This window comes from Camelus ferus, chromosome 7 (assembly GCF_009834535.1).
Source record: "Camelus ferus isolate YT-003-E chromosome 7, BCGSAC_Cfer_1.0, whole genome shotgun sequence".
Classification (NCBI taxonomy): Eukaryota; Metazoa; Chordata; class Mammalia; order Artiodactyla; family Camelidae; genus Camelus; species Camelus ferus.
In genome coordinates this window covers 83372992-83399494 of record NC_045702.1, presented here as the reverse complement: position 1 = coordinate 83399494, position 26503 = coordinate 83372992, and the positions used below count along the sequence as shown (strand labels likewise).

At 43.8% G+C, this 26503-nt stretch overlaps 1 protein-coding gene across 4 annotated transcripts in view; it reads left to right on the top strand.

Moving 5' to 3' along the window:
- The window catches only part of NUDCD3 (NudC domain containing 3), an 87301-nt gene that overhangs the window by 53980 nt on the left and 6818 nt on the right, over nucleotides 1–26503 (top strand). For all 4 annotated transcript variants that reach the window (XM_032484325.1, XM_032484323.1, XM_032484326.1 and 1 more), the window contains one exon: nucleotides 16605–16748. In XM_032484325.1, coding sequence (XP_032340216.1) covers nucleotides 16605–16748 — 144 coding nt within the window. The remainder of the gene's footprint in view (nucleotides 1–16604; nucleotides 16749–26503) is intronic.

The following is a 26503-nucleotide window of genomic DNA, read 5'->3' as shown; positions in this document are numbered from 1 at the left end:
GAGGAGGAGACGGTGGAGAGTGATTGGTTCAGAGTCTCTCCGGGCTGGCTTGCTCTGGAGTCAGCACTTCCACCACTCAAAGTTGTGTTGGATGAGCCTGAATGTTCGTGACACCAGGATTGAAAGAACACATTCCACTTAAGCCATTTATTTATCTGGTGTTGGCATTTCTGTGACATCTGCTGACTTAAATTTTTACTAGTTTTCCACATGGTTGAATTTTTTTATTCTCCAGTAGGATTTTTCCCCATGCCATTCTTTGTTTTTTTAATTGATGTATAATTGACGTACAGCGTTATATTAGTTTCAGGTGTACAATATAATGATTCGATATTTGTGTATACTGTGAAATGATCACCACCGTAAGTCTGGTTAACGTCCTCTCCATATTATGGAGTTTGTTTGTGTGATGAGAACTTTTAAGATTTAACCTCAGTAACTTTCAGATTCCATGTCATTTTTAAAAAAAATTTGTGTTCTTTTTCATTGAAGTATAGTCAGTTTACAATGCTGTGTCAATCTCTGGTGCACAGTATAATGTTTCAGTCATACATATACATACCTATATTCATTTTCATATTCTTTTTCATTTGAGGTTACTACAAGATATTGAATATAGTTCCTTGTGCTATACAGTAGAAACTTGTTGTTTTTCTGTTTTATATATAGTAGTTAGTATCTACAAATCTTGACTCCCAATTTATCCCTTCCCACTCCGTTTACCTCCTGGTAACCATAAGTTTGTTCTCTATGTCTGTGAGTCTGTTTCTATTTTGTACATAAGTTCATTTGTGTCTTTTTTTTAGATTCCACATATAAATGGTATCATATGGTATTTTTCTTTCTCTTTCTGGCTTACTTCACTTAGAATGATGATCTCCAGGTCCATCCATGTAGCTGCAAATGGAGTTATTTAATTATTTTTTATGGCCGAGTAGTATTCCATTGTATATATGTACCATATTTTCTTTATCCAGGCATCTGTCAATGGACATTTAAATTGTTTCCATGTCTTGGCTATTGTAAATAGTGCTGCTGTGAATATTGAGGTGCATGTGTCTTTTCAATTATAGTTTTCTCTGAACATAAGCCTAGGAGTGGAATTAGTGGATCATAAGGTATGTCTGTTTTTAGTTTTTTGAGGAATCTCCATATGTTTTCCATAATGGCTGCATCAAACTACATTCTCACCAACAGTATAGGAGGATTCCTTTTTTTCCACACCCTCTCCAGCATTTATTATTTGTAGACTTTTTAATGATGACCATTCTGACTGGTGTGAGGTGATGCCTCATATTGTTTGATTTGCATTTCTCTGATAATTAGTGATGTTGAACATCTTTTCATGTGCCTATTGGCCATCTGGATGTCTTCCTTGGAGAGATGTCTGTTTAGGTCTTCTGCCCATTTTTTGATTGGGTTGATTTTTTTTTTAATTTAGGTGTATGAGCTGTTTGTATATTTTGGAAATTAGTCCCTTGTCGTTTGCATCATTTGCAAATATTTTCTCCCATTCTGTAGGTTGTCTCTTTGTTTTGTTGATGGTATCCTAAGTTATGCAAAAGCTTTTAAGTTTTATTAGGTTCCATTTATTTATTTCTGCTTTTATTACTCCAGGAGCTGGTTCAAAAAAAATATTGCTGTGATTTATGTGAGAGTTCTGCCTATGTTTTTCTCTAGGAGTTTTATAGTATCTGGTCTTACATTTAGGTCTTTAATACATTTTGAGTTTATTTTTGTATACGGTGTTAGAGAATGTTCTAATTTCATTCTTTTACGGGTAGCTTTTCCCAGCACCATTTGTTGAAGAGACTGTCTTTTCTCCCTTGTGCATTCTTGCCTTCTTTGCCATAGATTAATTGACCATATGTGTGTGGGTTTATTTCTGGACTTTCTCTCTTGTTCCATTGATCTATGTGTCTGTTTTGGTGCCAATACCATACTGTTTTGATTACTGTAGCTCTGTAGTATAGTCTGAAGTCAGGGAGTTTGATTCCTTCAGCTCTGTTCTTCTTTCTCAAGATTGTTTTGGCTGTTCAGGGTCTTTTGTGTTTCCATACAAATTTTAACATTTTTTTGTTTCAGTTCTGTGAAAAATGTTATTGGTAATTTGATAGGGATTGCATTGAGTCTGTATGTTGCCTTGGGTAGTATGACCGTTTTAATAATACTGATTCTTCCAATTCAAGAACATAGTATATCTTTCCGTCTGTTTGTGTCTTCAGTTTCTTTCATCAATGTCTTATAATTATTGTAGTACAGGTCCTTTGCTTCCTTAGGTAGGTTTATTCCTAAGTATTTTATTATTTTTGATGCGATAGTAAGTGGGATTATTTCCTTAGTTTCTTTTCTGATATTTCATTGTTAGTGTATAGAAATGCAACTGATTTCTGTATATTAATTTTGTATCCTGCAACTTTGCCAAATTCATTGATGAGCTCTAGTAGTTTTCTGGTATCATCTTTAGGATTCTATGCATAGAATCCTGACATCTGCAAACAGTGACAGTTTTACTTCTTCTTTTCCAATTTGGATACTTTTTATTTCTTTTTCTTCTCTGATTGCTATGGCTAGGACATCCAAAACTATGTTGAATGAAAGTGGTGAGAATGGGCATCCTTGTCTTGTTTGTGATCTTTGAGGAAATGCTTCTAGCTTTTCACCATTAAGTATGATGTAAGCTGTGGGTTTGTCATATATGGCCTTTGTTATATTGAGGTATATTCCCTCTATACCCACTTTCTGGAGTTTGTTTTTTTTATCATAAATGGACATTGAATTTTATCAAAAGCTTTTTCTGCATCTATTGAGATGATCATATGGTTTTTATTTTTCAGTTTGTTAATGTGCTGTATGTATCACATTGACTGATTTGTGGATATTGAAAAATCCTTGCATCCCTGGAGTAAATCCCGCTTGATTATAGTGTATGATCATTTTAATGCATTGTTGGAGTTGATTTGCTAGTATTCCATTGAGGATTTTTGCATCTATATTCATAAGTGATACTGGCCTGTAATTTTCTTTTTTTGTGATATCTTTGTATTTTAGTATTGGTGATGGTGGCCTCATGGAATGAGTTTGGCAGTATTCCTTCCTCTGCAATTTTTTGGAATAGTTTTGGAAGGATAAGTGTTAACTCTTCTCTAAATGTTTGGTAGAGTCTGCCTGTGAAGCCATCTGGTCTTAGACTTTTGTTGGGAGTTTTAAAATTACTGATTCAATTTCAATACTGGTAATTGGTCTATTCATATTGTCTATTTCTTCCTGGTTCAGTCTTGCCAAATTGTACCTTTCTAAGAAATTGTCCATTTCTTCTACATTGTCCTTTTTGTTGGCATTTAGTTGCTCATAGTATCCTCTAATGATTCCTTGTATTTCTGTGGTGTCGGTTGTAAGTTCTTTTTCATTTCTGATTTTATTAATTTGGGCCCTCTCTCTTTTTTTCTTAATGAATCTGACTAAAGCTTTGTTAATTTTATGTATCTTTTCAAAGAACCAGCTTTTAGTTTCATTGATCTTTTTTGTTTTTTTAGTCTCTATTTCATTTATTTCTGCTCTATATGGTATCTTTCCTTCTACTGACTTTGAGTTTTGTTTGTTCTTCTTTCTCTACTTGCTTTAGGTTTAAATTTAGGTTGTTTATTTGAGATTGTTCTTGTTTCCTGAGGTAAGTTTGTATAACTATAAACTTCTCTCAGAACTACTTTTGCTGTGTCCCAGAGGTTTTGGATCATTGTGTTTTCATTTTCACTTGTCTCTAAGTATTTCTTGATTTCTTCTTTGATTTCTTCAGTGATCCATTGGTTGCTTAGTAGCATATGGTTTGGCCTCCATGCTTTTGCGGTTTTTGCAGTTATTTTCTTGGAGTTGATTTCTAATCTCAAAGCGTTGTGATCAGAAAAGATGCTTGATATGATTTCAGATTTCTTAAATTTACTGAGGTTTGCTTTGTGGGCCAGCATGTGATCTGTCCTCAAGAATGTTCCATGTGCATTTGAGAAGAATGTGTATTTTGTTGCTTTTGGATAGAATGCTCTATAAATATCAATTAAGTCCATCTGGTCTTAATGCGTCATTTAAGGCCTGTATTTCCTTTTTGATTTTCTGCCTGGATGATCTGTCCGTTGAGGTAAGGGGGGTGTCAGTGTCCCCCACTATTACTGTGCTACTGTTGATTTCTCTTTGTCTATTAACTGTTGCCTTATATTGAGGAACTCCTAAGTTGGGTACATCTGTATTTACAATTGTTACATCTTCTTGGATTGATCCTTTGAGCATTATGTAGTGTCCTCCTTTGTCTCTTGTAACAGTCTTCATTTTAAAGTCTTTTTTATGATGTAAGTATTGCTACTCCAGCTTTCTTTTGTTTTCCATTTGCATGGAATATCTTTTTCCATCCCCTCACTGTCAGCCTGTGTCTCTAGCTCTGAAGTGGGTCTCTTGTAGACAGCATATATATATATATATCTCCTGTTTTTGTATCCATTCAACCAGTCTGTGTCTTTTGGTTGGAGTGTTTAATCCATTTACATTTAAGGTAATTTCTGATACGTATGTTTTTACTGCCATTTTGTTAATTGTTTTGGAGGTCTTTTTTTCTTTCTTCTTTTTGTTCTTTTCTCTAGTGGTTTGATGACTACAGCATTACATTTGGATTCCTCTTTCTTTTCCGTGTATATCTCTTACAGATTTTTAGTTTGTGATTACCATGAGATTTTGGCATAGAAGTCTGTAACATATACATGATTGTTTTAAGTTGCTGATGTCTTAAAATTTCAAATGCATTTTAGCTATTCTGCATTTGTACTTTCTTTCCCTCACAATTACTGGTTTTGATACCATATTTTACATCTAATTGTTTTGTGTATCCTTTAACCGCTTATTGTGGATACAGATGATCTTACTACTTTTGTCTTTCAACTTCTCTATTCTGTGTGTGAATGATTTCCTACTTTTTCTGTATGTTTGCCTTTACTGGTGAGCTTTCCCATTTTGTGGTTTTCTTGTTTCTAGTTGTGGCCTCTTCTTTTCTACCTCTAGAAGTTCCTTTAATATTTGTTGTAAGCTGGTTTGGTGGTGCTGAATTCTTTTAGCTTTTGCTTATTTGTGAAGCTTTTGATTTCTCCCATCAAATCTGAACAAGAGCCTTGCTGGGTAGGTGCCACTCCCTTCTGGCCTGTAGAGTTTCTGCTGAAAAGTCTGCTGATAACCTTATGGGAGTTCCCTTGTGTGCTATTTGTTGCTTTTCTCTTGCTGGTTATAATATTTTTCTTTTTATCTTTAATTTTTGTCGATTTGATTACTGTGTGCCTTGGTGTGTTCCTCTTTGGGTTAATCCTGTATGGGACTCTGTGCTTCCTGGACTTGGGTGACTGTTTCCTTTCCCATGTTAGGGAAGTTTTCAGCTGTTATCTCTTCAGATATTTTCTCAGGTCCTTTCTCTGTCTCTTCTCTTTCTGGAACCCCTGTAATGTGAATATTAGTGTGCTGCATGTTGTCCCAGAGTTCTCTTAAACTATCCTCATTTCTTTTCATTATTTTTTTCTTTGTTCTGCGGTAGTGGTTTCCACTACTCTGTCTTACAGCTCACTGTTCCATTCTTCTGCCTCATTTAGTCTAGTCTTGGTTCCTTCTAGTGTGTTATTCATTTCAGTAATTGTATTCTTCAGCTCTGTTTGGGTATTCTTTATATTTTTTAACTCTTTGCTGAAAACTTCACTCTGTGCACCCATTCTCCCCCCAAGTTCTCTGATCATCTTCACAGTCATTACTCTGAACTCTTTCTTGGGTAGATTGCCTGTCTCCTCATCACTTATTTCTTCTTCTGGGATTTTATCTTGTGCCTTTGCCTGGATCATATTCCTCTGCCACCTCATTTTGTCTAAATTTCTATTTGTGTTTTTATATAGGTTACTTACATTTCTCGACCTTGGGGAAGCGGCCCTCTGTATGAGACGTCCTGTGTGTCCCAGCATTGCACTCCCCTCTTGTCACCTAAGGGCCAGGGTCCAGCTGGTCCCAGTGTAGAGTCTGGCCTGCTTTTGGAGACACCTTCCATAGGCTGTGGGATTGTTGTTCTCTTCTGGTATCTGCCCCCTGATGGGTCTCCTGGCAGGAGGCGTCAGTGCCTGACAACTGCTGGGTGGAGCTAGGTCCTGGCCCTCTGGTGGGCAGGGCCGTATCTAGGGGCATGTCTAGAGGTGGTTTTGGGCTCAGGAAGTCTGCTGATGGGCAGGGCTGCATCCCTACCCAGTATGTTGTTTGGCCTGAGACATCCCAGCACTTAAGCCTACAGGCTGTTGGGTGGGGCCAGGTCTTGGTGCCAATGGCCCAAGCAAAATGTCAGCCTCCAGGAAAGCTCATGTAGATGAACACTCTCCAGTTGTCTGCCACCAACTTTTGTCCCCAGGGTGAGCCACAGCTGCCCTCCTACCTCCGCCCCCAAACTCCCTAGGAGACCTTCCCAAACTAGCAGGCAGGTCTGGCCCAACTTCCTATGAAATCGCTGCCTCTGCCCTTGGTCCTGGCACATGAGAGATTCTGTGTGCGCTTCCCAAGAGAGTGAAGTCTATTTCCTCCAGTCCCATGGAACTCCTGCAGTTAAACCTTGCTAGCCTTCAAAATCAGGTGCTTTAGGGGGGCTTCTATTCCCGAGGCTGGAACCCTGGGCTGGGGAGCCTGATGTGGGGCTCAGAACTCATTCCTGTAGGAGGGTCTCTGCAGTATAATTTTTCTCCAGCTTTTGAGTCGCCCACATGGGGCAGTTATATTGTGAGCGTGCGCCTCCTACCGCCCTGCTTTATGTTTCCAGTTGAAGAAGATCTTGTTTTGCTAGGTTCCAGTCTTTTTTTATTGATGTTTGTTTAGCAGTCAGTTGTGATATTGTTGTGACCGTGAGAGGAGGCGAGCTTGTGGTTCCACTCCTCCGCCATCTTGATCGGATCAGATTCCTTGCCACTCTTCTACTGCAGCCTTCTATAAACCTTTGTGGTCTCTCAGTTTCTTTAGTCATGCCTCACTTAAAACTTGGGAATAAGTTTATTTTGTATCTCTTGGCTTTTGCTGGCCTAAGGGTTTATTTGTCAGAGTTGCCACTTTTCTTTGTGGACTGGCTCCTTTCCAGCTGTTCCCTAAGGTACCTGTCACCGCTACCTGTCAGTGGTGTTTATTTTTGGCTTTTGTCTGTGGCACTCATCAGCTGTCATCATGATGGTAGCTGTGATTGTAGCAGCTCAGCTGTTCTGGGTTTGTAGGGAGCTCTGTGTGTGAGGGGGTGGGCGTGTGGGGGGAATGGTTAGATGTGGGAGGCATTGCGTGTTCACAGAGCGGGGTTCTGGGCCCCCTTCAGCTTGGGGCTTGAGGCCTCAGAACGTTGCCTCTCTTTTACTCCTTGCTGATTTTTTGCTGTAGAAGTGGATTTGCCCCTCAGATGTAGCGGGGGACAGATACGTACATGCGGACAGTGCTGTGTGTTCAAGCGTTCTTATTTTACATTCAGCCGTTTTTTGTTTTTATAATTTTCCTGGTGAATCTAAAGAAAAACTTCTCAAAATGAAGCTTTGAAGGAGGAGGGTATAGCTCAGTGGTAGAGTACATGCTTAGTATGGCTGGGGTCCTGGGTTCAATCCCCAGTGCTTCCATTAAAATAAACAAATAAATAAACCTAATTCCACCCCTCCCCCAATATGAAGCTTTGGTCTCATGCATTCGTGAAATGTAGTTAGGTCTTTGCTTCAACATGCTCTTTGCTTTGTCTACACCGCTTAGGAGAAACAGCCAAGTTCCCCATTCTTTCCTTGGTGTAGCCATAGAGTGGGGAGAAGACCAGGACATAGATGTTTGTGTGATTGCTAATGTCAGCTGGGGCTGGTTGTAAACCTGGCATTTCATTGAATCCAGTTAACACTGGAAATTTGAACTCCAGACATTTTTAGTCTAACCTCTCATTTTGCAGATGGGAAAACTCTCCCAGAGATGTAAACTGCTGAGGCCCGACTATCTGGTGAGGTGGTGGTGCAGAGAGCAGGACCTGGCACCCAACCCCACACTATTTGATCAGTCGTCTTTTGAGTGGAACATGTCATGATATTGTTGTGCACAGGGGCATGGCTGGGTGACATTGAATGACAAGTGAATTAATTTCCTTCTAAGTATTCTCTTTCCTCTTGGAGACTGTGGGTGGTCTGTACTGACTGATGAGGTCCTGCTGGCTTGTGGGCTCACGGCCCTCCTGCCATCCCTAGCCTCACCATGGGAACCTTCCAGAACAGCACCTAGGCCCCTGGGCACGTCTTGTACGGTGGTGCTTTGCCCTAGAGCTTGATTCAGCTTCCGGAATTTGTGCTAAAAGCTCTGTAACATGCTGTTCCCTTCTTAGAAGGTGTTTAGAAAAAATGTAGGAAGACTGTTTATTACAGGAAACTTCCATAGCAGGAAAGGCTAATAGAGTGCATTTATCTGTTTAAAAGTTTTTCTGTTTGAATGCATAGGACATTTACCTGTTCAAAAGTATAAAAATGTGCAATGAAAAGTCTTTCCTTCTGTCCTTCTGTCCCATTCCAGCCCCCACCCTGCCCTCAGTCATCATGTGACTCACTTCTGGGATATTCTGGCAGATATTTTCTATACATTTACAATCAAATATGAATAGATACTATCACGTCCCCACCTTTGGCACAGATGATATGTTCCCATTCCCACTGTTGGCCCCTCCAGGGTGACTTTGTCTCTTGTGTTTGCTGCCATGCTCTCAGTGCCTCAGGAGTGCCTGCCAACCAGCAGTGACTGCCCAGTGAAGTCTCGGTAGACCTAGGATTTCCCATTCCATTTGGCTCAGGCTCTCAGGACCCTGAGAGCCAAGTGCCCTGAACCGCTCCACCCCCGCCCCCCAAAAGGCTCCAGTCTCTGCTTGTATTCCCTTCAAGCAGCAGACTGATTACTCAACTGGTCCCCTGGTAACTGGTCCCCTGCTAATTGGCATTTTGGTTGTTTCCAATCTTTTTTGTTGTTGTTGTCATTATAAACAATAAAGCAATGACTGCCCTTTAATAAATTTAATTTTGTATATATGCGTTCCATAGAGAACAGATTCCATGAAGTGCAGAGATAGACGGTATTAAAATGTGTTTCTAAAAAAATCCCCAAACCAAATAAAAATGTGTTTCTGATTTCGATAGGCATTGTTAAATTGCCCTCCATAGGGGTTGTACTAATTTAGTCCCGCCCAATGATGTACAAGATTCCTTGGTTTTCACAAATTTGCTGATAGTAGTATGTCATCAAACCCTTGGGTTTTATAATTTATAAGTTGTGTAAGTGAAAAATGGCATCTAGGTATAGTATGAATCTTTCTCTCTTATGAGTGAGGTTGAGCATCTTTTTACATATGCCTTTCCTTGGAACTGGTTATGTCTTTTGCTTGTGTTCTGTTAGGTTGTTCTTTTTCTTCCTGATTTCTAGGAGCTCTTCATATATTAGAAAAATCAGCCCTTTATCTGTGATATGATCTATTGTTCCATTTTGTTATTGATTCTTTGAGTTGGTTTGTGGTATTTTTCCTTGCAGAACTTACTAATTTTTATGTAATGAAATTAATGTCTTTTTTTCTCATGGCTTCTGCCATACAATCAGGATTACAAGGGTGCGGGTTGCATTTTGATGGAGCTTCTTCGAGGGTCAGTTAATTTGAACCTTTGCTACCTTATAATCCACATTAATCTACTTATCACATTAGAGGAGTTTTGTCTGAATTCTACTAATGGTTTCCAGTTTAATTGTTACAGAAATGGAATGATTTGTTCCCTTCATGTAAGGCCCTTCTCTGTGGTGATTGGGGCCCTCTCTCATTTGTTAATAGCCAGCAGCCATACACAGTATGAATTTTATCACTTGCAATTCATCCTCCCATTGTATTTGATTATATAAAGGCAATCCAAAATGCAGCTGTTCAAAAGATACAGGTAGAACTCGAAATTGAACAAAATTAGCTAACACTGAAGCTGAAAATGGACACTAGTGTTAAATTTTTTAAAATTGTAATTTTAAGAAAAATGGTTTAGATTGTACTCATCATCTGCTGTAAATCGTCCTATGTGGATGAGGGCGGTTTTGGGTATTGGTGGGAACGGCTGTGGGTTTTAAGCCAGTTCCCGTATTGAATATAACTTTAATTATGCTTAGTAAAAATGGATGTGTTCTTTGGATATACCCACACACAGTGATTTGTGCATCTTTATCTTTTTTACCATCTAGTAAGAGAAACATTCCTTAGCTTGCTGGGTATTGTTCTTGGGCTCAGGGGGCTGCTGTAGTAGGGTCCTCATCAGCACCTCAGGGTGGTGGCCTCTGGCCTGTGACGGGACGTTTCCCTGAATATGAGATCTTTTCTGAGGTGGTCTCAACCTCTCTTCCTACATTTCAACCACCTCACTGAGTCTTTGCTGGCATCTCAGAACTTGTCGCGGGGATGAGGCTGGAGAAGAGGGGGCATCTCTGCACTCCTCACTGCGCACCCACCTCGCACCCCAGTCTTTCACTGTACCCCTGTACGTGGGCGTCTGCTTTCAGTTCTCTTGGGTATGTACCTAGGGGTGGAGTTGCTGGGTCATATGGTAGCTGCATAATTAACTTTTTGAAAAACTGCCAAACTGTATTCCAAAGTGCTTGCACCATTTTACATATTATACATCAGCTAAAAATGTGGGCGGGTTCATATTCCTCCACATCCTCGACACTTGTTATTGTCCTGATTTTGTTTTGTACTTGTTGCCGTCCTGATGACTGAGGTGGCATCGCAGTGTGGTTTTGATTTGCATTTCCCTGATGGCTAATGATGTTGAGTGTCGTTTCATGTGCTTATTGGCCATTTTTATGTCTTCTATGCAAGTTCTTTGCCTGCTTTTAAATTGGATTTTTGTTACTGTTTAACTGTAAAGTTCTTTTTAATTCTAGATACTATGCTCTTGTCAGATAACTTGCAAATATTTTGTCCTTTTCTGTGACTTGTCTTTTCACCTTCTTAAAAGGTAGTGACCTTTGAAGCAAAAAAGTCTTTAACTTTGATAGCCTTATTTATCTGTTTTTTGGTTGCTTGTGCTTTGGTCATATCTGAGAAACCATTGCCTGATTCAGGATCATGAATATCTGTACTTCTTTAAAAAGAATTTTATAGTTTTAGTTCTTCCATACAGGTTTTTTATCCATTTGAGTTAATTTTTGTATAAGATATGAAGGAGTGGTTGAACTTTATCCTTTTTGCATGTGGATATCCAGTTGTCAGTCTCATTTGTTGAGAAGATTGTTCTTTCCCTCATTGAATTGCCTTGGCACCTTTGTCTAAAATTAACTGACTGTAAATGTATGTGTTAATTACTGAATTTTTAATTTTATTCCATTGATCTATATGTCTGACATTATACCAGTACCATACTGTTTGTATTATTGTATCTTTATTTTTTGTTCTTCTTTATTGTTCCTTTGTTCTTCTGTTACTGCTTTCTTTTGTGTTAAATAGATTTTCCTTAGTTTAGTATTTTAATTCCCTTGTCTTGTTTTAAAAAATAACTTTTTTTGGAATTATTTTCTTAGTGTTTCCCCTGGGGACTGTTGTCTATTTCAGATTAATACCATTTTAATGTCAGTGTGCACTAAAAATTGGCTTCTATATAATAGCTCCTTTTCTCTGCTCCACTATGATGTAGTTTATATAGTTGTCTTTTGAGTTAAATATGAGGGAAGAGGAGTTAACAAACAAAAGATACACTGATGCTGTCTTTTCTAGTTACCTTTACCAGCACTCTGTATTTTTATATATGGATTTAAGTTAGCATCTAATATCCACTCACTTCATCCTGAAGAACTTCCTTTAGTGTTTCTTACAAGACTTGTACAAGAAAAGATAGGCTTGTTAGGGATGACTTCTCTCAGGTTTTGTTTATCTGAGAATGTCTTAATTTCTCCTTCATTTGTGAAGGATAACATTGCTGGATGTAGAATTCTTGGTTGGCTTTTTGCCCCCTTTTGTTTAGCCCTTTGAATACTTCATCCTGTTGCCTTCTAGCCTCCAGGGTTTCTGATGACAAATTGGCTGTTACTCTCATTGAGGGCCCCTTGTATATGGTGGGTTGCTTTTCTCTTCTTGCTTTCAAGATTCTCTCTGTCTTTGGCTTTTCTGACAGTTGGATTTTGATGCACCTAGGTCGTGAGCTCTTTGAGTTTATTTTACTTGATGTTCATTGAGCTGCTTGAATGTGTACATTAATTTTTTGGTCAAATTTGACAAGTTTTCAGCCGTTACTGTTGTAAACATTCTTTCTGCCCTTTTCTCTTTCTGTGTCTCCCACTATGCATGTCGTGATGTGCTTCGTGGTGTCCCTCAGGTCTCTGAGGCCCTGCTCATTTTTTCATTGTTTCCTACTGAGTAATCTCAGTCGACCTGTCTTCAAAGTTCCTGATTCCTTCTTCTAACTGGTGAAATTTTCTTTTGAGATGCTCTAGTAGATTTTTTACTTCATCCTCCTCCCCCTCCCCCCAGTTACTTTTGAATTCCAGAATTTGTATTTGGTTCTTTTTTAAAATATCATTTCTGTATTAATATTCTTTGCTTATGAGACATTCTCATACTTTAGTTCTTTACACATGGTTTTCTTTAGCTCTTTGAGCATATTTACAGTAGGTGGTAGATACACTTTTTACTAAGTCTGTATCTGGGCTTCCTCAGGGACAGATTTTATTGATTGCTTTTTTTCCCTTGTGTATTAGATATCTTATTTCTTTGTGACTTTTGTGATTTTTTTTGTTGAAAGCAGCAATTTAAATAACAATGCAGCAACTCTGGAACTCAGATTTTTCCTTTTCTCTATTATTGTTGTTGATTGTTGATGTAGTTCTTTCTTAATGACTTTTCTGAACTAATTCTCTAAAGTCTATATTCTTTATTGTACGTGGCTAGTGAAGTCTACAGTGAGCTTAGCGTCAGCTGATTAGACAGAGATTTCCTTAAACACTTGGAACCAGTAAATCTCTTGTTGCCGAGGGGCTCCATGTACCTTTTAGGGCATGCCTTTAACACTTTGCCTAGCAGTTGAAAATTCTGCTTTAGCCTTTACTTCCTGCTTATGCAGTCTCAAAGCCAGCCAGCAGTGAGTGAGGTTTTTCCTGAGCATGCACACAGCCCTGCACATGCATGTATCCTTCTAGATTCCCAGAAGTATTTCCAAGTGTTTCAAAGCCTCTGTGGACATTATATTACCTAGTTTTTCTGTCCCTGCCATACCTTCAACTGTTTTTTTTTTTTTAACCACCTTAGTCAACTGCAAAGTTAAAACACTTGCTTGTAATTGTTTTCAGTAAACCTCCCTAGAGAAAGGCTTTTCTGAGTCTGGTCAGGAAAAGACAACCTTGCAAGTGATGTTTCAGGGAACCATCACACAGATTTAATAATGACAATTCTTCGGGAATGAAGCTCTGAGAGAGCTCTAGCTCTGTTCTACTCCCTCTGATGGCTGCCAGGCTACACTGGGAATGTGGGCTACCAAGGGGCTGGAGAATGAGAATAGGTCTAAGGCAAGTTAAAATGTCACAAAGCTCACTGTTCTTACTAAGATGAAGTTGTTTTTATTGCATAAATGCTCAAATGCTCGCTTGGTTCCTGCGAACCTTCGGTTAGTTTCCAAAGTTCAGAAAAAGATACTGACAATTTTTGCCAGTGTTCCTATTGTTTTTTTTGGAAGGGAGCTATTTTGGAGGTCCTTACTCCACCATTTTCACTATATCTTTTTGAATCAGGAGTTTCTTATGTACTTTTTTGTTCTTCTAGAGTTTCTTGCTATTTTTTTTCTTGTCAAAAATAGTACACTTTTATCATAACCTCAGAATTTAACCCAGACTCTCACAAATACTGTGTATTGCCTGTCTTTCACTGTGCTTCTAGATTAAGTTTACTGTGATTTAGATGTTGTTGGGTCTTCTTTTTTGTCCTCTAGTTTTAGTGAGATTTATTTGACATGTAATATTGTAGTGGTTTCACATGTACAACATAATAATTTGGGATGTGTACATGTAGCGAAATGATTACTACAATAGACTTAGTTAACATGAATCACGTCACATAGTTACAGTTTTTTTTTATGATGAGAAGAAACTTTGAAGTTCCACTCTCTTAGCAACTTTCTAATGCACAGTTCGGTATTGTTCACTATAGTCACCGTGCTGTACATTAGATCCCCAGAGCTTACTCATCTTGTAGGTGGAAGTTTGTACCTTTTGAGCCCTCTCACCCAGGGTCTTCCTCTGTTTTAGTTTTCATCCTCATTTTGTTGTGGTGTAGCCTCAGGTAACTTTCTCAAAATGATATATTGTAAATACAGTGTTCTTGAATGTCTTAAAATGTAGTCATTTTAACCTTTATCTCATTTTGTGGTTTGGTTGACTTTAAAAACTCCTCTTCCCTAAGAAGATTGAAGGCATTGTTCTCTTGTTTTCTTAACATCCACTGTTACTTATTCTGGGAATCTCTTCCATGGTTCTTTGTAAGTAAACTTTTTTCTCCTATTTGAAACTTCTAGGACCTTATTTTAATTGAGGGGTCGACTGGTTGGCTTTGCCTTATAGCATGTGGGGTTGAGTGTCCACGTCACTCTCCTGCGACTGCTGGTCAAGTTTTCTGGAATAGGGCCCCCTGTTGCTCTGAGGCACACAGTGGGTTCCTCTCCATTCTGACGGGGCTCCCACTGGCACAGCTGTCCCATGGACTGACTCAGCTGCTCCGTGTCCACCTTCCACACCTGCTGACTGCCAGCCCGAAGCCCTCTGTGGCCATGCTTGTCCCTGCTCTGTGCCGTCTGTCCCCACACCTCGCTCCTTCATCTTCGCAGAGTTGTTGAAAGCATATCCAGGCCTCTCACTTCTTCCCTTGTGTTGACTGGGATTTTTCTCTCTGTGCTTTCTTCCTGTCATCTCTGTGGGTTGTGGAGGTCAGGAGATGACCGCCTGTTCCCAGGATGACCTCCTGGAAGCGTCTCCTGTCTGGTTTCCCCCTTGGTGCTTTGGCTCATCCCCTTTGTGCAAGAGACAAGCACTGTGAGAAGCTTGCCCAGATTTGGAAATTATCCTGTTATGTAAAGCTGGCTGGGAGGATTTTATTTGTTAAAGTGAGCTTGCTCCTGGGAGGCCAGGACTGATGGAGCCTCAGCTTGCTCTGTCAGGTGTTCACCACACACCCGGCTTCATGGTCAGGGAGACCCAGTTTGGCTAGCGATTATCTAGATCCATCTAGCAGCTTGCTGGGCTGTTGTTGGAAAGGAGTAAAGTGAGTTGTGTCCATGCCTTAGCAGAAACAGCTGAGTAAACAGTAAATTCTCCCAGAAGTTGGGTGGAAATGGAGTGCGGCACACAGGCCCCCCCCCCCCCCCCCCCCGGAGCCTGCATGTGGACGTGGTGTGTGCAGGCATCTCTCCCTTTCCCCTCTCTTATTTATGGTTATTTAAAATACAGGTAGGTTATAGTATCAGATTCCATTGACAAATGTAAACTTCTGTTTGAAAATTCTGTGACTTCGAGGGCTTCTTTTTAAGTGCTATGTCAGCATTAAGTAAGGACTTACCAGGTGACATGGGGGGACCATCTCCAAACTGTTTTGACCTCTTGGCTGACCCCACACACCTGTAACGTTCTCTCTAGCGGAGGTTCAGGTAATACATCTGTTGTGCAAATACTATTACAAGAAGACTTTTACATTATAAAGCACACAGTATTTAGAATTTAAAAAGAAGAGAAAAAAAATAAACCGGAGTTCTGTTTTCTTTCCTCTGCCAATTACTGATCTGATGAACTTCTTGGAGTACATGTGCTTTGGGTCCCGCTGACTGGGGTACATACATGAAGTAAAACCCCCCAGTTCAGCAGCTCCCAGTGTAGATGTGGAGACAGCGTGTGAGAGCAGGGAAGGGGCATTTCCAGTGTATGAGGAGATGGACTCCCAGGAGAAGTGTCACAGAGGACAGGACAGCACGCTGAGGCTTGTGGAGGCTGAGTTTCTCAGAGAACTAAGACAAAACCTAAACCCAGACCTGGCCTCCCCCTCCTGGGTGAAGGCTGAGCTGTGACCGCAGTCGGTGCAACGGCTCCTGGAGGGAAGCAGCATGGGCGTGTGGCTGTTAGGGCCTCCTGGGTGTGTCATCCAGCTTGGGACTGCAGCCGATGCCCAACGGCAAGATGGGAGTCTGGGGCGGAGCACACCCCCCACTGCTGCACTGGCCCTGCTTGCCTTCCGCCAGGGAGCTGGTCCCCTAAGCAGAGTAGAGATTTTGGTGGAAATCGAGCAGTTTCCACAAAGCACCCCACATTACTGTTCCTCATAGCGAAACATCTTCTGGTGCTTTTACTTGAAGGAGATGATAATGGGCAGGCTGCCTCAAGAATGAATCACTTGGCATGATTTTCTTCGTTCAGAAGGCCTGGTGACCCGCAGGACGGTTTTGCACTTAGTTCTCCTGCAGTGTGTGGTCAGGTACCTTGGAAACCACTGTCCCCATCCCTGTTTTGGAACGTGCATAGGTCACCACCTTCCCAGCATGAAATGATTCTCTTCTGCCCTGTTCCAGGTCTCGGTGGTCCTCAGCAGTAGCTCCATCCGGGTGGCCGTGCTGGAGGAAAATGGGGAGCGCGTCCTCGTGGAAGGAAAGTTTACCCACAAGATCAACACCGAGAGCTCCCTCTGGAGCCTTGAGCCTGGGAGATGCGTTTTGGTGAGTGGAGGTTGGGATGGAGCAAGAGTGTTGATTCCTGACATCGGATGAGTTTCCTTGGTGTTTTCTGTACAGCTCAGAGGGCGCCTTTGTGGGTCTCAGCGGACTGTCACTGCGCCCCCTACAGCCTTGGCCCCTCCAGGTCTCGCTATTGACTCCTTGAGGTGGGGCCAATGTCAGTAAGAAACTTAGGCGGGCACTCGAGTGCAGTGTTTCTTTCCTCTTCCTGTCCTCGTGCCCATGCGTAGACCATACACGGTGACCACAGAAGAGGTCCTTGTGAGTGTCACCCCAGAGTGTGCCTGTGCTCACAGTGGATGTGTCCCCTCAGTCCCAGAGGCTTCCAGTCTCCAGTGACTCAGTTACATCTAAGCAGAACCAAGTAAGTTAAAAATCAAAAGATAGTTCACTTTTATGAATGCCAGTCTGGAGGATGCGGAGTTGATATATTCAAACAGACAAGGTGAAAGACTTATACACAGAGAACTATAAAACACTGATTAAGGAAATCAGAGATGACTTAAAGAAGTGGAAAGATATCCCATACTCTTTGATTGAAAGAATTAATATTGTTAAAATGGCCGTGCTACCCATACTGGACAGCCGTGTATAAATCAGTGAAGCTAGAACACTCCCTCACACCACACACAAAAATAAACTCAAAATGGCTTAAAGACCCATATAAGACAAGACACTATAAACCTCCTAGAAGAAAACATAGGCAAAACATTTTCTGACGTAAATCTTAGCAGTGTTCTCCTAGGGCAGTCTACCCAGGCAATAGAAATAAAAGCAAAAATAAACAAATGGGACCTAATTGAATTTATAAGCTTTTGCACAGTAAAGGAAACTATAAACAAAACAAAAAGCCTACAGAAGGGGAGAAAAAATTTGCAAATGATGCAACTAACAGAAGCTTAATTTCCAGAATATATAAACAGCGCATACAACTTAATAACAACAACAATAACAAAAACCCAATCCAAAAATGGGCAGAAGACCTAAACAAGCAATTCTCCAGTGAAGACGTTTAAATGGCCAATAGGCACGTGAAAAGATGTTCAGTATCGCTAATTATCAGAGAAATGCAAATTAGAACTACAAAGAGGTGTCATCTCACACCAGTCAGAATGGCCATCATTAAAAAGTCCACAAGTGATAAATGCTGGAAAGGATGTGGAGAAAAGGGACCTCTCCTACACTGCTGGTGGGAATGCAGTTTGGTGCAGCCTTTCTGGAAAACAGTATGGAGATTCCTAAAAAAACTAAAAATAGACTTACCATTAAGCTGGCAATTCCACTCCTGGGCATATATCCAGAGGGAACTTTAATTTGAAAAGATACATGCACCCCCCCCCCCCACCACCAGTGTTCATAGCAGCACTATTTGCAATAGCCAAGACATGGAAGCAACCTAAATGTTGCTAAAAGCAACCTAAACAGATGACTGGATAAAGAAGCTGTGGTATACTTATAAAACGGAATACTACTCAGCCATAAAAAAGAATAAAATAATGCCATTTGCAGCAACATGGATGGACCTGGAGATCATCATTCTAAGTGGAGTAAGCCAGAAAGAGAAAGAAAAATACCACATGATATCACTCATATGTAAAATCTAAAAAAAAGACACTAATGAATGAACTCATCTACAAAACAGAAACAGACTCACATAATAAAACAAACTTACAGTTACGAGGTGGGGGGAAGGGATAAATTGGGAGTTCGAGATTTGCAGATATTAACTACTAATTATAAAATAAGTAAACAAGAAGTTTCTTCTGTACAGCACAGGGTACTATATTCAGTGTCTTGTAGTAACCCATAATGAAAAGGAATATGAAAACAAATATATGTATGTGTATGTATAGCTGAAACATGCTGTACACCATTGACATACTGTAAACTGACTGTACTGCAATTTAAAAATAATAATAATTAAAAGGAAGGACAGGCTTATTTGACAGAGTGGGTCTCAACTGGCTGAGCTAGCCAGGAGTGCAGAATCCAAATGAATAGCTTCCAGTTGTCAGTCATCGTCGGTGGCGGTGCCGTACTCTCTCTGCCAGAGCCTTGCACCTCATCAGTGGCAGCACCCAGGGAGGGTTCATACCGCGAAGGGAGACTCAGTATATTTGGGTTCATTATTTTCCTCTTCCCTTCTGCTGGCGTGCTTAACCAAGGCGTGGTGAAAAGAGTAAAGAGGAAAAGAAAAATACTAAGTCTTTGGACAGCAAAACCTCAGAATTTTACATAGGCATGTCCTTCGTATGTGCAAAGTAAGTGTGCAAGAAAGAAAGGAGGGAGGGAGGGAGGAGGCAGGGAGGGACGGAATTTTGTTTCCAGTTTCATTTTCATCAGGATCTGCTTGTCTCTGGGAATAGGCGCTAATGGGCCGGCCTGCCTGGTGTGAGTGACAAGGCCTGTGGGGCTGTGTTCTGGCCTCCCTCAGCTTGCAGACACACAGCCTGATGGAGCGGAGAGGGTTCTGTCAGTGCTGGCATGGCTGGAGGTCTTGGCATGCCTGGACCCCCGGGCATACAAGGCCTCTCTTTGTGACAGAAACACCAGGTGGCAGAGCTTGGGCCAAATCTGCCTGCTTCTTGTTTAAACCTTGCCATGCCGCACCTCCCTTGCTCTTCCCAAGATTTCTCCTTCTCTATGCAAGTACGTGACAGTCATGATGACGCCCCCCTATCATCCTGGGGTCCAGCCCGTCTCATCACCCTCCCCATGCCTCCCCACTCTGCTATGCTGTTTCCCAAACTATGGCCACGTACTTGTATCACCAGTTCCTCATGTTTCCAAAATGCCTGTCACAGTCATGGTCTCCCTTGAACTTCCCGTGGTTATGCGAGGTAGAAAGCCAGGGTCTCACTATCCCCCAGCCTCCCAGGGTTACACAGGCGGCCAGCGAGAGCCAGCGGCTGGCAGCCCACCCTCTCCAGGTGCAGCCGTGATGGCTCAGGCCGTCACGTGGAGTGTGGACCACGATCCCGGGTGCCTGTTGTCCATGGATGCTGGGCCTCACTCCCGCTGTGTGGGGTTGACTGACTCTCGGTGCGGTGCCCCATAGAGCTCATCCGAGCAGGCTGCTCGTCCTGCTGCCTCTCTGGGACCCTTGTGTTTTTGTCAGCCCTGTAAACCGGAGTTCCTGCTGGGGGCGGAAGGGCTGGCCTCGCCACTGGACTCCGAGGGCTTGCAGCCACTGTGCTCAGGTCTGTCGGGGTTGTAATCAGGGTGCTGAGGATTCCTTTTACTTTACATTCTTCTGTAGAAATGCGGTTATTGCCAGCTAACTCACTTCTTAGTGATTCTTGTTGTTGGAGGTGACGCTGCCTTCTTTATGGATGTTCCAGAGCCATTACGTTTTTGTGTGCGTTTTGTACGTTTCTGTCTGACTGCGGACATGGCTCACAGCCAGACCATTAACTCCTTGTGATTACGGCCTCCATCTTATTGAGTACTCTTTGGGCCTGGCTCTGTGAGGTGCCTGGTAGGGCTGTTTCATCTCTGCAAGCTTGTTTCACAATCAGGATGCTGACACTCAGGGGTGGGGCCAGACCCCAAATCCAGAGGCTTCTGGGTCCCTCCCTCTAAATTTCAGCTGCAAGGCCCCCTGGAGAGAGGGCAGGGAGGAGGAGAGCTGGCAGCGAACGCGGTGTAGTTTGTGAGGGGCAGCCCTGGGCGAGCATCGCCTTCTCTGCCCACCTTGCTCGGGTGGCCTGGGTGGGTGGCCTGAGCCTGAGAGGCTGGCTGGCTGGCTGGCCGGCCATGTGACAGGCAGGCCCCGTGGTCACTGCAGGTCCTTCTCTGGTCCAGGCCTGTCTTGTGCCCTGCCCTGGCTGCCTTTTAGTTTTCTAGTTTGCTCTTGACAAACACCTGCTGCTCGAGGAGTTAGAAAGAAGCAAAAGCAGCTGCAGGCCGAGGTGCACCTGTCGCTGCCTGTGAGTGTGGCTTCTGGATGTTCTGCCTCCACTAACACTGCAGGGTCCGCAGGGAAACCTCTCTCAGAATTGCAGGTGCTACGAAGGTTCTTTCCTGCGGTTCCTTAGAGTAGCTTTCATCATCCATGGATGGCATCACGTTTCTAATGCAACTTCATGACTTGTAGGAAAAAAAGAGGATTTACTTGGAGTATTATATCCTCTTCCGGGCTTTCCCAACAGCCCAGCCCCCTGCACACCTGGCAAGCAGCTTCTGATAAGACGTGGGGCGTCTCCCTGTCTCCACCTTCCTCCTGACCCTGGGCCTCTGGTACAGGGAATGCCACGTGTTATGTGGAGACATTGCTGCTGATGGAGTTGGTGCGTTCTCAGTGTGATTATTTATTTGTTGGTGAGTTTGAGGGCCACGTGTCTGAGATGATGCTGTGGCTCATGAGCATGTTGCTTTGATGTGTGAAGACCCTGATGCAGGTGCTGCCAAGAGCAGGTGCTGCCCCCTTGAGCCTCTGCAGGTGGGGAGCGTGGTTGCTAAGTGCTGGGCCTGCTTTGTGCCTCAGCCCCTGCTCACTGGCTGTCTTAGCCTCTCTGCACCCCCATTCCTCGTTCTTAAAATGAGGCTGAGACTATTAGTTGATTGATCTCCAGACGTTTGTTGGTCGCTTTATCACTGAGTGCCAGGCCCTCTGCTGGGCACTGGGGCAATTAAGGAAAGTAGTCAAGGGGCCACCTCTCAAGGGCTGTGTGGGCCGAAAAGGGCCCCCAGATGTCCTCGCCAGACCCCGAAACCTGCAGACAGCACCTTGTTTGGAGAAAGGATCTTCATGGATTGGTTAAGGTAGGATCCTGCAATGAAGAAGTCATCTTGGATCACCCAGGTGGACCGTAAATCCAGTGACAGGTGTGCTTGTAAGACAGAAAGAGACAGAAAAGACACAGACACAGGGGGAGTTAAGTGAAGACGGGGCAAAGATCGGGGGGGAGACACAGCCACAGCTGGTCTCCTCCAAGCTCCTGAGGGAGCGCTGTCCTGCAGCACCTTGATGTCTGACCTCTGGCCTCCAGACTGAGAGAATAGCTGTCTTGATTGAAGCCTTGTTTGTGGCACTGTGTTATGGCTTCCCCAGGACACTAGCACAGGCCTCAGGTGGCAGGATCTCTGTAGGGGCCACATGGGACAAGAGAGGTGACCCGAGGGGTTCCCGTCTTCTCGCCCGAGTCCTTGGTCCTGACGTCCTGAGCAGGCCGATGCAGACGTGTCACTTGATTCCCAGCCACCCTTCCCTCCTTGCCTGAGCTGTGGATCCACATCAGACACACCCGGGCAGGCTTTCAGAGCAGGCAGGGGTGGCAGCTAAAACCGGATGACAGTTCTTGCTTCCCTCCCTCCCACACTTGAGAATGTTAAACGGGGCTTCTTGATTCTCAGGCAAGCTCCTTTCTTGGTTACAGAGATGTGAAATCAGGGCCTCCCCCCATGTCTCTTTTGTCTCAGAACCCACATCAGCTCACTATCCTGGTCTCTCCCTCCACGTGGGCAGCTGCCCAAGACTCTCCGTGGTCTCAGTGCTCGCAGCCCTGCCTGAGGCGAAGCCAGTCCATGCGCTGACACGGTCCACAGTCAGGTCACTTAAAGTCGGTGCAATGGCCGCCGAGTATTTGCACACCGTTATCTGTTTGCCTTAAAGCTCATGTTAGCTTGTGTGTCTGGTGCTTGAACTTCTGAGTGTTTGTACAAACTGTACCCCCACTGTTTAGGTTATTTATTTAGGTTATTTCCTTAAGTTACTGTCCTCAAAAGTGGGAGGACAGGCTGATGTGATCCTTGGCCATTCCCAGGGTCTCTCCCCAGAAGGACACTATTTCTGTGGTGTCACCAGATCCCCGAGTGCCCTAGCACTGGGCTTGTTTTAACTTATCCTTGCTGACTTACCTGCAGTCCTGCTGTTGTTCCTTTCCGTTTTCTAGTGAAGATGTGTTTTTCCCCCCAAAGTGGTTCACCATCTTTGTTTCCTTGCTGCTGGCCACTGGCCCCCTCCCTGGCCCTGGGGTGGGCCATGGTTCAGCTTTCTTACCATCCTTTACAAATACAGGTTACATTATGTTAGAATTTTGGCAAGAGCCCAAAACCTGGAAATTAGTCCATGGAATAAAATGCAAGCCCTTGGCCTTCAGTGCTCATGTCTCCCGGGACCCTTCCTTTGTGTTTCTCAAGGTGGTCAGATTTTTGGCATTATCGCCAATCTCTGGGTCACAGCCGGAAAGAGCTGAGGCTGGGTATTGAGAAGTAAGTGGTCTGAGGCAGCATGCTCGGCAGTGTTTTAGAGAAGTTGCCTGGTGAACAGAAAGGATGTGCCAAGCAGATCCTGAAGACCACGCTCCCAGTGGACAGAGTGTGCCTTCCCTCCGTTTTGTGGAGGAGCAGAGTGGAGATGCATCTTGGCACCAGGCGGACATCTCCTTCTCGGAGCGCGTGGGCTTTGTCCTGCCTCCCCTTGATACCCATACTATGGCTGGGTTCTCTCTGGCCCTAAGTGCTCTAATGTCTAAGCTTAAGAAAGTAGTTGACAACATCAAAAACCAGCAGATTGCCCATAACAGTGCTGCCTCTGGCAAGCCCTGAGCAGTCAAGGGTCTGTCTGGGGCCCAGAGCTGAGCAGGCCCCCTGCTGTCTTTCCCTGTCCTCTGTCCTTGTTGCAAGGTACCCGCTCAGAAGCACCGTCCCACAACTCTCACGTACATCTCCTTGGCCCAAGCTGGATCCCATGGGCAGCTGTGAGGAGCTGTGTTCCTCGCTGGGCACACTGCCTCCCTGAATAGAAACAAGGTTCTGTGGCGAGGAGGGGGGTGGGGATGAGTGCTGGTGAGTCATCAGCACAGATTGGGGTGCTGAGGTAAGCTGATTCACGTGGAGTTCGAAGTTTCTCTGAGGACATTTTGGGAAAACTGTTCAACCAGCAAGCACTCTGGGGGTTCCCCCGAGAAACGGATCTGGGATTGGGGTGATAAAAGGAACTTGGAGAAAGAATGAAGATGTGTTACCAGGTCATAGCAACCACTCCTGACCAGCCAAGCTGGGACACTCATAATTAGGGACAGGATGAGTGAGAGCCATTGAGATGCTAGACATCCAGGAGCCAGTGCTGACAACCGAGGGTAAATGGCTCCATCATGGAGGAGAAGGCCCCTGCCGGCCAGTGCTGCACCTGCTGGGGCTGGAAGGGTAGTTTCCCGCTACTGTTGGCGAGATGGCTTCAGGGAGGAACCCCTGGTGATGCGGCCACGTGACATGTGTGCCTGCGGGTGGGACGTCCCAGGAGGGGTGCAGCACCCCCTGTGCAGTGTTCTGCGGGGGCACTTCCCTGAATTGAATCAGAGGAAACAACAGACAAACTCCAAATAAAGAATGGTCTTTAACAACAAAAGACAAAGGCTGTGGAATGTTCCAGATGAAAAGGGACAAGACCACTAAGATGCAGCCAGGACCCTCAACTGGATCCTGTGCCAGAGAGAAGGTGAGCTGAATTATTATATTAAAGAACTTTCATATGCTCAGGAAGGAGGCACTCATTGAAGTATTGGAGGTAAAGGGCCAAGATGATTCCGAAAAAGTATGCCGCTTGCCACACATTACACGTAACCTTACGCACACAGAGTGAGAGTGTGTGTGTAAACAAACAACAGTAAAGAAACGGAGTAGCACGTTAACAGTGGGTGAGTCTGGGAAAAGGGGATGTGGGAATTCTTCGTACCTGAGTAATTCTAGCAACTTGTAAGTTTGAAATGAGATGGCAGATAAAGCCATGAAAAGATGCTCCCCGTCGTCAGTCATCAAGGAAGTACCAGTTAAAGCCATGGCGACACACACTTCACACTTACTAGACTGGCTGCTGGGAAGAGTCGACGGTAGCAGGTGCTGGCAACTCTGGGGCCCCCGGAACCTCCCTGCGGTGCAGCTGGTTTGGAAAATGGTTTGATGGTTTTTATAAAGTTAATCGTGCACTTACCCTGAGACTCAGTCATCCCACTGCTGAGTATCTACGAAGGGGAAGGGAGACCGTGTGTTCACACCAAGCCTGGAAGGTAACTGCCAAACCCTGGGAACGCCCCCACATCCACCCCCAGGCACCTGGACGGGTCGGCCCATTGTGCCAGGGGTGACCCCGGTACAGCGCAGTGTGGCTGACCATCAGTACCCCCTGTGCTAAGAGAAGAGCCGACCGACAGACACATGGCTGCATTTGTCAAAACATAGACGGTACCCTCAAAAGAGTAAATTTTACTGTGTGCAAACTTACGCCTCCACAAACCTGATTTAAAAAAAAAATAACAAAATGTAAAAAAATCAAAACCAAATGTTAAGCCATCAAATCACTGTATTAAAGATGTTATTTTTAGACCTCAGTCCTTGAGCTCCGTTCCAAGAACATTTCACCCATGTCCTCTGGGCACTGCGTTCCATGTTGTTCAGCCTGGAAAACGAAGTTCAGACCCGCTAGCAGAGGAATGGACTGTGAGGACACCGTGCTGAGTGACGGAAGCCAGGCCCAGGACACACGGAGTGTGACTCCTTTTTTGTGGAGTATCTCAAACAGGCAAATACCTGATTTATTGCCAGGGCCAGGGGAGGGCAAGCATTAGGACACAGTGGGGAGTGACTGCTCACGGCCCTGGTTCTCCTTTTGTGGTGATGAGAATGTTCTGGAACTAGATAGGGGTGGTGGTGGCACAGCATTGTTAATGTGATGTATTGAATTGTTTACCTTAAAATGGTCAATTTTATATTCATATGAATTTCACCTCAAATTTTTTTAAGGAGGTGCTAAGCTCATCCTGATTTTTGTTGGGCTTGCAAAGTTCCCCTGTGGACTTGGACCGTGGACACAAGAGGCCTTCCAGGCTCCTTGTTTTCAGGGTCAGTCCCGTCGTGCCCCTGAGCTGTGTCGGGCCCAGACATATACATGGAACTCACCAGGACACCCTGTGTGTGGTGTGTGGTTCGTGGCTTGTGTGAAAAGGACCAGCAGCAGAGCCCCTGGGCGGTGTGTGGGGTAACCGCCTTCCAGTCCTGCCAATAGCACCGTCGGTGAGCTGTTGGCCCAAACATGGCTGTGCTCTGCCTGTGGGTGAGGCGCTGACTTCTGGGTAGAGGTAACAGTGTGTGTTTTACAGGGCTTGTAGGAACTAATAATACACATTAGAGATGTCTCAGCAGTGATAACAGCTAAGGGAGATACAAGTGAAATAAACTGAAAAGGTCTGTTCTTTCCAGAGACTTATAGTTCTGTAAGTACAGTCACCTCTCTGTGTCCTCAGGGGGTTGGTTCCAGGACCCCTGCGGATGCCAGCATCCTCAGATGCTCAGGGTCCTTATATAAGGTGATGTGGTATTTGCATATAATCTACACGCATCCTCCCCTATACTTCACATCATATCTCGATTAAATACACTGCCTAAATCAATGTAAATGCTTTGTAAATAGTTGCTGATGTGCGGCAAATTCAAGGCTTGCTTTTTTGAAACTTCCTGGAATTTTTTTTCCCCAAATATTTTTGGTCCGAAGTTGGTTGAGTCAGTGGATGCAAAACCTGTGGATACAGTGGGCCGAGTGTACCTCAGAAATCTCTCCTGGAATAGTAAAAACAATGTATTTTCCCCTTGGAAGATTTTCATTGCATCAGCACAAAGATCTGCAGCTTCGTAAAGACGGGGCTGAATTCATGGCATTGGGGTCTCCAAGGGCCAGGTCAGGTCCTCGCATGCAAACAGCCCAGCAAGAATCCAGCTGGACAGAGCATCTGGAAATGGAA